At 37.4% G+C, this 14,694-nt stretch overlaps 1 protein-coding gene across 5 annotated transcripts in view; it reads left to right on the plus strand.

Moving 5' to 3' along the window:
- The first annotated feature begins 5,181 nt into the window (after positions 1–5,181).
- Positions 5,182–14,694, plus strand: part of LOC134657431 (protein Skeletor, isoforms B/C) — a 295,070-nt gene continuing 285,557 nt past the window's right edge. For all 5 annotated transcript variants that reach the window (XM_063512977.1, XM_063512976.1, XM_063512978.1 and 2 more), the window contains exon 1: positions 5,182–5,296. In XM_063512977.1, the coding sequence (XP_063369047.1) occupies positions 5,257–5,296 (40 nt within the window). In that variant the 5' untranslated portion in view covers positions 5,182–5,256. The remainder of the gene's footprint in view (positions 5,297–14,694) is intronic.

A 14,694-nucleotide genomic window follows, 5' to 3' on the forward strand; every position in this document is an offset into this window, starting at 1 on the left:
GGTAACTCCAGATACATTTTTGGTAACGCCAGAGTCGTGAAAAGTGTTGGTCTAAAAGTTGATTTGCCCACCAATATCTATATTTGTTTCGAGCCTGTATACGTACTAAGTATCTATTGGCAAGGTGCGCAGTCGGTGGAGGGGGAAGTGGCGCTGATCGTCACAAACACAGGTAATCTTATGGAATGTCTGACATTAGTACTAGCGGCAGCCGCTGGAACTAATTTTACTCCATAAGATTTAACGTAGAAAGTCTGCCAAAATGAGGGCAGCACCAGTCGTGCACCTAGCGAATAGTAGGTGAGCGTTTCTTTAATTTTTTGTCATTTTTATATATTGTAACATTTTTTGCCACTTTTGTGTTATTTGTAGTCAGGATCGCGAGCCCTTTTCATCCTTAAAGTGTCCTAAAATTTCCATACATTTTTCAAATTTTCCTTTTTGTTACCACCATACAAAGATATGGGGAAATGATAACACAATAGGAAAAAAACTCTGGGACATTTTTTATCCCATTAGGATCGAAAGAGCTCGTGATTCTGAGTTGAAATAAAACAAAAGTGTCAAAAAAGGTCAGACTTGGTACCTACAGACAATAGGGAATTACGCGACACTTTGCGTAGGAGGTGCCACTACCACAATCTGTCACCATCTGTCTGGCGCACACGGGATTAATAGTCGAAATTTTGTTATCTGACCTATCTTTAACTCTTGCATATTCAAGCGATAGCCGAGTTTCGATTTTCTAGTGTTGCACTCTGGCGAGAACATTGCACAGCAGTAATACCCCCTATTGACTGTTGTTTCTTTTCTCCCTAGTAATTCTAGGTGATCTCTCAAGAATGTTATCTGACAATCTTTACAGTATAGGTTTTCTAGAAAGATCGCGCCTCCGTCATTACGTTAGCACCAGGGGTGTCAACAACAAGTTATTATGAATCTTAAAATAATGTAAGCAAAAATAAAAATCGCGAAAAAAAAGACAAGACCGGCAACCTTCAAATCAAGGGTGAACAGGCACCTTCTGGGCAGGCTCGCTCCATCGTAGGCCACGTCTTTGCCTCGGCTAGTCTGTGGCCATGAGTAAGCCCATTTATAATATTAAAAAAACAAAAAGACGGCAGAACTTTTATTCGTGATTTCGGGGTTGGCCCCACAGTAAAAGTTGTTCAGTATGACCTAAATATTCACCCCTTAGGGTTTGGTCAGTGATAACAGAAGCAGCCTGTATTTAGTTGCAAGCAGAGCTTAGGGGGCTATACTCTGGCTATACTTTACTAAAGTTGGCCCAGGGGGCCGATTTTTGAGCTTCGATCGTTCAATTTCGTCACTCAAAAATCGGTGAAATGCTAATTTTTGAAAAACGAGCGATAGAAATTGGGAATCTAGTGGCATTGACCACTCGTTTTCAATTCTATTAGTAGAATTTAAATGCCTAGTAGTGGAGACATTGAACGAAATACACGAAATTGAGCGGTCGAAATTCAAAGATTGGCCCCTATTTCAACTAGATTACCCCTTTAACCCTTTAAATACTGTACTTTACCTTTAAACCAACCATTACATTGTTTCAACTACTAGTAAAAGTAAAGTCTGGCTCGATTTTCGATTCGACAGCCCTATGTAAGTAGGTAGGTAGGTATAGTACGTTCCATTCTGATAATGACGATTACTATCGTCTCTGAGAAACAAAGACTGCACAATAACCGCTGCCTTCCTAGCTCCCGATTGCGTAAATTACACAACAGTTGAGAGTATGGATAGCAGTACCTATTAGCCTGCGTTTCCATCAGAGATGTCCCCTACACTTAATGTGAATTCCTATGTTATTTCTACTCAAAATCACGAACTCTTTCTATCCTAATAGGAGAAAAAAAGTGTCCCAAAGTTTTTTTCCCATTCCGTTAGCAATTTTCATAGACTTTGTATGGCGGTCACGGAATGGAATAATCGAAAAATGTATGGAAATTTAAGAACCAATTTGAATAAGAAATTTACAAACCAATTTACAAATAATTTATGTCATAGGGTCAAAATTATTTTCGTTGTCTTGTTTCTAACCACTCTGTCACGCTTCTTTTTTGTCTTCTATCAAATAAATAAAAAAAAGTTGACTGCTATTGCATGTATTTCTACTGCATGTTTTTCAGCTGTGGTTTATAATATAATTAACTTGAGAAAATTTAAAAACTAAATTTAACCCCATACAAATAGCTCCACTCCGTCACATTTTTTGGAAACAAAAAAAAGGACAACGAAAAGAATTTTGACCCAATAAAAAAAAAATTACGAGAAAAAAAAATATCTATACACATTGTATGTACTGTTAATTGTATAAAGTTCGATCGTGTTGACTAGATTGGTTTACCGACTACTCGTGTATCCATAGCCAGTCGGCTCGAGTCAGCGGTTGCCCCGTTTCAAAACAAAACAACATCAACCACCGATCAAGCAATTGCAATTTGGACCTAATTATTAGCAGGTTTAGCTTGAAATCCAAAATTTATCGGTTACATCTAGCTTAGTGTTTAATTTATTGGGAGTTGGGGGCAGCAAAACTAGTGCTGTGGTACAGGATTTTACATTTCCAGAGATTATTTCCCATTGAAATATTCTCGAGAATATTCTCTGTTTCTGTAGCGCCTAGTAGTAAGATTAAAATAAGTTTTACATCTCGATAATCGCTCATTTTCGGATCTAAGTACGATCACTATTTCAAAATGAAGCAATGATAGTTAAACTATGATTATATAAAGCCCGTTTGTCACCTCTATTGCTTGGTATTAAGATTGAAGGTGGAAACATCTCTACTTAGACATTCAAATCAAATCAAATATCTTTACTTAGCGTAAAATATCGGTACAGTCGCCATCAATATATCGAAGCGGCCAAGGCGCTCACAAATCTGAACATGCCCCGTCTGTCAAGGCGTTAGAGTCGTGTCCAGATATTTTTGAGCACCTCGGCCGCTCCGATATATCTGATGGAGACTGTATAATAAATACATGGGATTCTCTCTTTCTTTCTTTTAGCGTTTTTCAGGGAATATTCCCGGAAACATATATTCTCGGGAATATAGCAAATAATTTCCAATCAGCACATCACTATGTCAGCCGCAAGCTGCTAACAATTAGTATTGGGTCAAACCGTGAAGATTAGTCTCGCTGCATTTTGGAAAGCTTTTATTTAGCAAATTGAAGCAGTATTGACTAATTGAGAAAGTGGAAGGTAAAATGAATTCTTATTGTAGAGGATGAAATAGAAATAGACAGAATAGATAGTAGAGAATTGTTTGACATGATGCCAACGGCCGCTTTCTATCACCGCACCGCTCGCCATAGGCAGGGTGTTCATCCACACACCCTAGAACCTAAATGGTCGCGTACTGTGCGTTTTAAGAGGAATTTCCTCCCGCGGACGCTCCGGCTGTGGAATGAGCTCCCTTCCGAGGTTTTCCCGAGGGTCTACAGTATGGGGGTTCTTCAAAAAAGGAGTGTACAGGTTTTTAAAAAGGTCGGCAACGCGCATGTAACACCTCTGGAGTTGCAGGCGTCCATAGGCGACTGCTTACCATCAGGCGGCCCGTATGCTTGTTTGCCACCGATGTGGTATAAAAAAAAATTGAGTCAAAATATAACACTGATTTAAATAATCACGATTTTTGTACATCATTATTAACAAAGACGAGACTTATCGCTTAAAATCCACCACCACCACCCCACGACCACGGTCCGAGACCACGGGGACAACGCCGTCCTCGAAACTTCGGAGCTAAATTTAAAACTTACGCGATTAAGTCTCGTCGTTGTGTATGATAAAGAGTCAAAGTATGATCTAGTTCATATTTGCCTCATTGCGTCTCGATGAATAGATAAAATTCTGTTTCTTTGACACAAAACTAAGTAAAACAACTTGCGTTAAGCGCAGACGCTAGGCCTGAAAATAAATTAAATAAACTACTTATGAGACAAAATTTACAGTCCAAGTTCTCCTTAAAACGGCGGCCACTTTCAATGTGGTGATATTTTTCATTCCGTAGTTTTTGGGTTTGGGGGCCATATGTAGCGGATCTCGAAATTTGAGATAGCCCAGAGTAAAACAAATTGCGCGATGCGCAGCCAGTCTCTGCGTTGGAAAAACTTTTTAACCAAATAAAGAACTGAAGTATAAAATGTTTTCCCTTACTTTATTGAATCAGCATTGCTATCCAACGGGGCAATGCGGCCAGCCTTCTGGGCACTCTACCTTGCGATCGAAATTTTCCGTTTTCGAAATAAAAATTTCCCTAGTCTCCAACTTTTCCAACTTTTTTGAAACTTTCCGCAACTTTCACATCTGTATATATGTCACCGTAAAATTGTAAACACTCGTCAGTTTATAATCTCGCTAGTTAAATTATAAACTGGCGGCAGGGAGATTATAAACTAACCTAACCTAACCTACGTTAGATTATAAACTAACGGCTTCACAATCTTACGGTGTCATATACACACAGTTGCAAAAACTTCTAGTTTTTTGATAGTAGTTTAGGTTTGATTTGACGACACAAGATTAGCGGTTCTTGAGCTTGATATCTTGACCCTAGCCCGTTGTAAAGCGCGTTGGGCGCCGCGCAGCCTGCAGTCCCTTGCAACTTTTTTTGCAGTCGAAGTCGCCACATTCAGTGCCGAAAACCCGCGCGACTATCGGGTATTTTATGATTTCGTTCCCAGGCCGGATGACCGGAGTCGGGATCGTGGTACTACAGCTATGAAGATATTTTGTGAATTTTAATTTCTAACAAGCAGAAACGTCTGCGAACGATGCTAGAAGCTTAGAATAAATAAATTTAAAAGTGGAAAAATTGCTGTCTTGGGTGAGACTTGAACTCATGGCATCTGGATCGATACTCCAGCGCTCTGCCATCTGAGCCACCAAGACCTCATCCATAGCCAGCAAATCTTTCCACCATATGGGTCAAGGGATATTTTTATGGCCTGGGGCGGATGTCTTGTTTGGCTGGGTGGCATGAAAAAATGCATCTGTTAAAAAATTGCAGTCGTGTATACTATTATTTATTCTGTGGTCGTGTGTAAGCATTTTCATCGTTAAAGTATGATGATCCAAGATTAGCGGGTCTTGAACCTCTCGACTCTGAGCCCCTTGAGCCTAGCCCGTTGTAAATGGAGTCGCGCTCGCGCAGCCGCCAGTTTCACGCCGCGCATCGCACGCAGCAGACGCGTGCGCATTCAGTGATAGGACAGTTCGGTTATCGTGATGCGTTCGGGCGTTCTCGCCGTTGTGGTTCTGTGTATAGGTGAGTTTGACAATAAATTTTATATATTAATTAAAAAAATATGAATAAGTTTAGGAAGTGCATGGATATAATTCAAAACTTTGCGAAGTCGTTCCCCTTTCCAAGTCTTAGTTTATATTTTATAAATAAGTAGGTATAATATTTCCTGGACGAGTAATAACATGAACTAAAAAAAACTTAGGCAACTACTACAAATTTTGTTAAATTAATTCAGCTGTTCTAACCTTGAAAAGGTAGCTAAATAGATGGTTAACATATGCGTGTATGCAATCGATACCAAAAAATTATAAAAATTCAAATTTGATTTATACTTAAATAAAATGTATTTTTATATTTTTTATATTTTTATTATAAGGCGCCATTAAATAATTTTTTCCTAAGTTTTTTTTTCGTACTACAATAAATTATCAATACATATTTTGACAAGTTAGCATTTAGGTACTACTTGAACTTTCTCTGAACATTTTTTTTAGCGAAACGTCCAAACATACTCGTATCTTCAATCTAATTACCCATTAAGTAGGATAAACCCTCGGCGCACTTGACCGCAACGTTATTATAATTTAACATATTTATCCGATGGTATGCAAGTTTCTCCGCCGCCCCACATTTTATTCAACCGTTCACTTGCCCGCCAGGTATCAACATTCACATTTGCATTTACCATTAGGGCTTAGTAATTTTGATATGCTTGGAATCGGGATTCCATTCCACTAGTTTGTATCCTAGTTCGTTATAGACGTGATTTGATATTTGCGGCTTAGTTGTATTTTATAATTGTTGATGTGTTTTCTTTTTGCTGTATGTAAATTCCATGTTGACGTGTCAAAGTGCCCTTGTGTCCTATTTGCTGAATAAATGTTGATGTGTCATCTTGATGATATTACGGTATACTGGATTATGCCACTATTGTATTTAGTAAGTTATTTTAACTCACATTTATAGACAGGTCTATAGCGAAATTTATTTTTACTATCTTTATTTACCGACGTTTCGACACAGGTTTCACTGGTCGTGGTCGCGGCTAAACGGATGTCCCAGCAAAATGTCAAAACAGATTTGTGCAACTATCCGACGAAAAGTGTATAAAAAAGTTTGGGGTAGACATCACATTTTCAAACCTACACATAATGTTAATTATTGTCAAATATTATTGGTAATAAAATAAATTCGCGATATACTTGTCTATAAAAATGTGAGTTGATATGTGTTCAAAAAGCGAAAGTTTTAAATATTATATTTAGTTAGTTACTTTCGTTTTTTACCTGTCTCTACATTTGAAGTTATCGCTTTTTGTCTGTGTCTACATTTCATCTATTTCGTGTAGTATTTTCTTTTACTGAGGCTTGCAATAAAGAACATTTGTATTTTTATTTAAAAAAATGTTAACTATACCACCGCCTGTTACTACATAATATGTATAACATCACCATATTCACTTTGGTTCGCTTTGATTCCAATATCATTCAAATATCGGTTTCATATTATCAGTGCACGTTCAAATTGTCTTGTGAGTATGTATCTTCGGGTCCTGATTTGCACACTTTAATTCACATTATGCACGTTAAAATCGCAGATGTCATCACAAAATATCTGAATCTAACAGCGTACAATGCCATGTTCAAATATTTAAGAACACCTCCTTCGCTCCGATATAACTGGCTGCACAAACCCATCGGTCATTAACTGTCGTAGTTCAGCTGCATTGCCTAACTGACATTTGCAACCAGTTTCTCGAACAAGACCGCATTCAAATTGAACTTTGCACAGTCTGCCAATCTAGAGGGCTATTCGGCTTTTGAGAATCTCAATAGTGCATCTCGCGCGAGCAAATACATACCTAATAAAGGCCAGTCAATATCAAATGCCGATTTTTAAAATTTGAATTCGCTTTCTGTTTTCAATATGCATTGTACTTGTTTGTGAGCTTACTCTTCACATTTATGGTGTACCTACTTCACTTCACTTGTCGATAAGTAATCTCATCTTTTTCTGATCATTGGATGGAGGAATGGTTGTTTTTCATCATTGTTTGTAAACAAACTATATTGGCATTTCTTTCCTCTTTATATAGGTATAAATTTCCTAACCGCTGTTTCTTTCATGTTAAAACTATTTAAATATTAAAGTGACATTGATTTTCTGCACTTTTCACCTCACACACCGAGCGAAGCGATGTCTTAAGGTCAACTCAGGATACACTTTCATATTTGTACATCCAATTTGTTGATATTTGTACATCCAATTTGTTGAAATTGAAAGGTAACTGTACCTACAATATTATTCATATTTTTTAAATGAAATTTTATAGACGCGCAGCTCAAATAAATACAATATTTAAGTAAGACTGTAATAATGATGGGCCTTAAATACTTTTTTAATGAATTAACAGGATTTAAATGAATATATGTAGGTATTATATTGGTCGTTCCTGTCGCTCTTTCGAGACCCTTTTTTGTAAATTATTTGGATATAGAGTCTGTTCGGAAAGAGAAGAGTCGTGGAATGTATTGGGCCCCATACATTCCACGACTCTTCTCTTTCCGCACAGACCCTAGTATAAAATCAATTTTTCACTATGATTTCCAATATTTCATTGCCACCCAGCCAAACAAGACATCCAGGCCACAAAAATTTCGTCATATAAAGCTGTAGAACCACGATCCCGACTATCGGGTCGTCCGGCCTGGGAACCAAATCATAAAATACCCGATAGTCGGGTTTTCGGCACTGAATGTGTTGTAGGTATACACGAAGCGTAGTGGGTCAGGTCGCGAAATCGGAGTACGAGTACGAGCAAAACAACCGCTCGAAGGAATGTTGGCGCCGTGAATGTCACTTGTTTGCGATGTCCGTGTTCGTTTCTATGTTTACACTTTTGTGTGTAGTTTTATATGCTTGTACCGTAAGCTATATAAAATTAAAATTTCCATTTTTAGGAAAAACTATAATAGCTAATGTATTACCTGGTCTACCTCATTTACTCATGAAATGAGTCACGGCAATATGGTCACTTCTCTCTCACGTAGCAGATGAAAATTAAAGTAGATGAGATTATTTCTTAATTTGGATAAAAAAAAATTGAATACTCAGAATCAAGTTTTATGTCACATTATACGAGGGGTGTTCAAAATATTCTCGGTATGAGAATGAAAACAAACAAGTACGAAAAGTTTGATATTTTTATTTTTCAATATACTCCCCCCCTATGTTCATACACTTAAAAGATCGATCAATTATTTTTTTTAATCCTGCATAAAAATATTTTTTATCTTTGGTGTAAAAATGCTCCTCCACTGCCGCCTTCAATGCTTCATCATCGGAAAATTTATTTCCACGCAGATCCTTTTTAAGATTGGGGAACAAAAATAAGTCGCTGGGGGCTAAGTCCGGACTATACGGTGGGTGAGTAACAGTTTCAAACCCACATTCAACAATAGCTGCCTTGGCAATATGAGCAGTATGGACGGGGGCGTTGTTATGCAGAAGCATAACACCTTTGGTTAACTTTCCTCGCCTCTTTTCTTTGATTGCATCCTTTAATTGACGTAGAATGTTAGCGTAGTATTGTCCTGTGATATTTACACCTTTTTCTTTATAATCGATCAGTAATACTCCTTCACAATCCCAAAATATCGTGGCCATGACCTTGCCAGCTGAAGGGATGACCTTGAACTTCTTGGGATGAGCTGAACCCTTAATGTGCCACTGCATGGACTCTTGTTTACTCTCTGGGTCATAATGATGAACCCAGGTTTCATCTCCAGTAACTATTCTTTGCAGCACCTCATCAGGATTTTCATCGCACAGGTCAATAAAATCGGAACAACAAGCTACACGCATGTCTTTTTGAAGCCGAGTCAGCATTCGCGGAACCCATCTTGCACTTACTTTTGACATATTAAGATGGTCATGGATAATATCATGTACGGTACCAATAGAGAGAATGGTTACTTGTGCTATAGATTTTACCTTCACTCGACCATCTTCCAATATAAGTTTTTCCACTTTATCAATATTTTCTTGTGAAGTAGCTACTACAGGCCGGCCAGGTCTAGGGTCGTCTTCAACACTCTCCCTTCCACGTTTAAACTCGCTTGACCACTTTTGAATGGTAGATAAAGAAGGAGCAGACTCACGGTAAACACAATCCATTTCCTCTTTTATGGTTTTTTGATTTTTACCCTGTTTTGTCAAGAATTTTATCACGCATCGATGTTCTAATTTAGTTAACATTGTCAATTCCCACATGATGTTCATGTTTGTTCAGCAATTGCAGAAAAACAAAAGAACATCTCGCTTCGAATTATACTTTTTTTTAATGTCAATGAATAAACCTTAGCGGCCAGTAACGAAAGAAATTTTAGAAGAGGTTGTAACATATCAATACCGAGAATATTTTGAACGCCCCTCGTACCTCGAAAAAAGGAAAAAAGCAGTCACTAAAGACCGACAATCTGAGGGCCTACCGCCAACATGCACATTGCGGAGCGACATCTTTCTTTGTCACTCTAATTACCTACGCCTTAGTAAAAGAGAAAGATGCCCGCAATTTCTGAACTTCGGTGGCCGCGGCAGGCTCTCTGGTTAAGGTCACAGGGAGTCAGAGACAACATTGAACGTCTTTTGGCAAGTACAATGATGGTAATAAGACGATAAAGAGAATCGTGGAAATGGGCTAAGAAATAAATATGAAGTCATCAACAGTGATCGTTAATTTTCCAGAAATTTTGGTGCAGCATTGTTGGTTAAAAGCATATGTATGCCCTACTCTAGGTGGAATAGATAATTAGGGTTAATAACAGTAATATTAACCTTAACCAATCCTCTTCCTAGAAAAAAATTGAAGAAAATCCTTTATTTTTACTATACTGCACCAAAATTGCTGGAAAATTAACGATCACTGGTCATCAAACAAGTTACAGTCTCCTCTAAGGTCAATGCTCACAATCCGTGCCAGTTATCATCCTATGCGAGCGCTCAGCCACGCCGTTTGGTCGAGGATGCTTGCGTAAGATCTAGAGTTGCGCAAGAGTCCCCGATGCAGCCTCCTGGCAAATTAAATAAACAAGTATTGCATGAATCTCAATGGTTGTTTTTGACCCACGCGAAAAGAAAAGTATCATCATATATATATGTATGTGTAGGCAACTGTCTGTGGCATTAATTACCTTGCATGTGATTGGTTAAAATTTCGGTTGTGCTGTAAGTATAGAGTAGAAAAAAAACCAAAAAGATGACTCAATATTCGGTGAAGATATATCATACTTAGATAAGAGTTTATGGAATGTACAAATTTAGATGCGTGTTTTTTAATCGAAAGTCTTTTCTGCAGTAATAAATAGTTCTCTAACTATTTGGAATTAAAAACAGTCGGTCTCCAAGATATTCATCTCTTACTGAAACATGCTGAAACATGCTGAAACTAGTGACAGGATTCAGCCAATATGAAAGAAAAATGATCCACTTTATTGATAGGTACAACTGACATTTATATTTTTTATGTTTAAAAACTCTGAGTAGGTAGGTATACGTATAACAATTTGTTAACATAGTAAAAGCTTTAATTGACAAAAGATTACCTACTTTGAGAAATTGGGTGTTGTGTGATATTAGTTTTATAAGGAAGAAGAGAAGAGAAGAAGAAGATATTAGTTTAACGAAGATTTTCTGAATACGCCTCCCATTCAATCAAAAATGTTTCAGTGACGCGAAACAATTCAATCCGGCTACAATCAAATCGCTACTCGGTCTATGCGTTATTTGCATTCTACATCCAATTCTATCTCGCCATCCCTATTTCTCCTCTGTGAAATAGCTAGGGTGCGAAAGAAATAGTTGGCGAGTATTCTGAAGTTTTAGATGCAAATGTCGAAGCTGCAAGGAACCTGATTGAATTGGGCTGGAATTTGTTTAGTGGCTTGAAAGGATTTTCAACCCAGTGTTTCTATTTGAGCTTCGAAACAGACGCAAAGGTAAATTCCCCGGGCTTTTTCCTTGTTTAAAATACTTTAAGCTGATAAATATGTTGTTTTTCGAGTTTCTTAAATGTTTCTTTTATTATTTTATTTCTTAAGTAGTTTTAATAGGTCTGCGGCACGGCAGCCCAAACGTCAAGGATTTTAAAAATTTTCGTCACAGTTGTCGGATTCATTCCACAGTCATGCAGTACTCGTAGTACAAGACTGGTAGAACATTTTTATCATTCCATTGATATTCGAGTATTTTTGGATTTTATTTGAGAAGGTAAATGTAACTGAAAAGTAAAAACTACTTAAGAAGAAATGTCTTAGTGCTTGAGTTCTCGAATTTCCGAGCGCTATTTTCGAGGGCGACTCAAAAAATTTGTGACGCGCGTAATTTTTTCTGTTACTTACTTAATTTATCAGAGCCCGTACCATGAGTCACTGCTGAAGGTGTCAAAACTGACATTTACGCTATCGAGAACGTAATTTACTTTCTATACATCTCGTTTGCACTAATATGCGAGTACGAGCGAGATGTATCTGAAAGTAAATTACGTTCTCGACGGCGTTTATGTCAGTGCCAAACTGATGGTAGCCGTAAAGAATGAACTTGATGTTTTATTTTCACGTGATCTCTGTCTTAAAATGTTACATCACGGTATTTTCACGCTCATTTCCCCCGTTTCCTCAGTCATTGACCATCAGTTACGATTAACGATAAGCCGTGCCTAGCCAAGAGCTCAATCGTTTACGCCGCAGCGAACGAAACGGTAATCTCTCTATCACTTCCATATTAGTGCGATAAAGACATGAGCGTTTCGTTCGCTAACGGAGCGTAAACGTTTAGCATCTTGGCTAAGCACCCAGGTAACGGTAACAAACTAAACTGATCTAAATCGCACATCTTTAGTGATTTCTTTTTACGCACTGTTTCTCGGAATACACTAGAAAGCTTAATAAAGTGTTAATCACTGACCATTGACCAGAATACCATAAAAATCCATTTTATTCAGTGATAATGCGTTTTCTGTTCGCTTTCTCATGTATTATTTAGAAAACGATAGTTTTCTTGAATTGCACCGTTAAAGTAATGTGAAACTTTCTTGCGGGCAGCGCCGTAAGCGCTTTTCCTTCAAAGTAGAAAATTGGATAGAGTCCGTTTAAGCTAACTGTGCACCGATTTTGATGTGACAAAGTGTGAAAGTGTCACTATAAATGTTATATTTTCATAGAATTTACGTTTACAATACTTCTTTCACTGCTAAAGTCTGTGTGTAGTCTACATCGTAGTGCATCGTTATTTTCCCGTATATTTTCACGGAAATATAAGAACGTGTCTTGCTATTGACAAATACGAAAGTTTCCGAGGAAGTACGATGGAAAACAATTAGCACTACAACTGTAGCTTGGTCTGACTCTAGTCGGTAGATGGGGACATTTTTCAACCCAAATGACATCTCGGGGAACTCAAAATAGTCCTAAATGCCGTGATTTTTTATTTTATTTTTATGTTATTTCCTCATCTTGACGTTTTACCGGTTGCGCTGAATGAGCCCAGATCTGTATTAGTTTACCTTTTTGCAATTAATTTTAAATTCACTCTATTTAAAGTTGTGGCGTTTCTCAAAGATTACAAGAACAAGTTGCGAGTCAAATTCTCAAGGGAAAACTTAAAGTTTCAGACTTAATCACGAAAATATCTAAAAGTACTAAAAACGCTGGACATAAGGGTTTTAAACATTATAGTTAATACTCACTAACTGTACAAATACTCTTTATTGCACACCTCATTACAGAAAACAATACAAAGAACACAGAAAAGAAGAGGTTAAACAACAGGCATAAATCAGGATAAACTCTGATAAATTACAAAAACACAATTTGAAAAACTTAAAATCTACTTACAATAATGACAAATATCTTAACCTAACTAAACTTCCAACTATCTCACTAACTTGTCTTTTGTCAGCTATTTTTTGACCAACTTGTACAATGCAGACGCATATCACGCACAACACCGCGCTATTCAAGTTTAATTATGTAATTACTTAATAATGTCAATTTTATTGTATAAAAACATGACATTCAAATAATAACCTCTAACAAATTAAGACTTCAACAAACAAAAAACAATCATAGATCACAATTAAACAAAATGATTTTCACAGATTATCATAATTTAAACTAATCCTTTCAGCGGTTTTTGAGCGTGAAGAGGTAACAGACCGACAAAAAGACAGACAGACTGACAGACAGACAGACAGACATCTTTTCACATTTATAATATAAGAGCCTCGGTAGAGAGTACCATTTTGTACCATTTGGAGTTGAAACTCTAGGTCCATGGGGTCCCAGCGCGCATAAGTTGTTCGCAGAAATCGCGAAGCGTCTGGTTGACGTCACTGGTGACCGAAGAGCTGGCGGCTACCTCGCACAACGTATCAGCATTGCGATACAGCGAGGAAATGTCGCCAGCATACTTGGTACAATGCCTCGAGGGCCTATTTTAGATTTAAGCTGGTTTTTAATTTCTTTTAGTAATACCACTGTATATATCTTGTTTGTAAATAAATTTATAATATTAGTATGGATGTGAAGTGCAGTTTCTCACGACATTGACCTGAAATGTTGTCAGACGCATAAAGTGTCAAAAAAGATGAATAAATGATAGAGAAAAACGTGGTCGCCCTTGGTAGCTCGTGCTGTGTTGGTAATTTATTACATCTGCAAGTAAAAAACTGTCTGTTAAATTATTATAATATAACAGTATGATAATATAACGTATAATATAACAGAATGTATTCAGACATATGTAAGTAAAATCTGTCATGGGTTTGATATAAATATGATACGATTCCTCGCGCTTATTGGTGCGCAAAATGCGCTGCAAGTTGTGTTTAGATCGTATCATAACAATAACAAATAAGGTTGAGATTTTTAAATTAGAATCGGTTTAAATTTGAGCTATCCGAGTGTCAATTTAAAGTGCAGTAGGTTCAGAAAAAGGAGTTTAAAAAAGTCGTAACGCTTTTTAGGGCTTCGTACCTCAAAAAGAAAAAACGGAACCCATATAGGATCACTGGTGCGTCTGTCTGTCCGACTATTCCCCCCCCCCTTTATCTCCGAAACTACTGGGTCTAAAATGTTGAAAAAAATACACAAAATAGTTCTTTGCATATAAATGACAGGAAAACCTATTAGAAATGTGCAGTCAAGCGTGAGTCGGACTTAATGTACGGAACCCTCGGAACGCGAGTCCGACTCGCACTTGGCCGGTTTTTTGGATCACAATACGGTTGCCATAAATTTAGCAATCTTGAGGCCTTTCTCGAGGGACTACATCGATGTGATTTTCGCTCGGTAGAAGAAAATCATGAACACACATGCACATAAATTCAACGTAATTGTTTTTCTTTAGGTGTTTGTAGTTTC

The sequence above is a fragment of the Cydia amplana genome, chromosome 20 (assembly GCF_948474715.1).
Source record: "Cydia amplana chromosome 20, ilCydAmpl1.1, whole genome shotgun sequence".
NCBI classification, from domain to species: Eukaryota; Metazoa; Arthropoda; class Insecta; order Lepidoptera; family Tortricidae; genus Cydia; species Cydia amplana.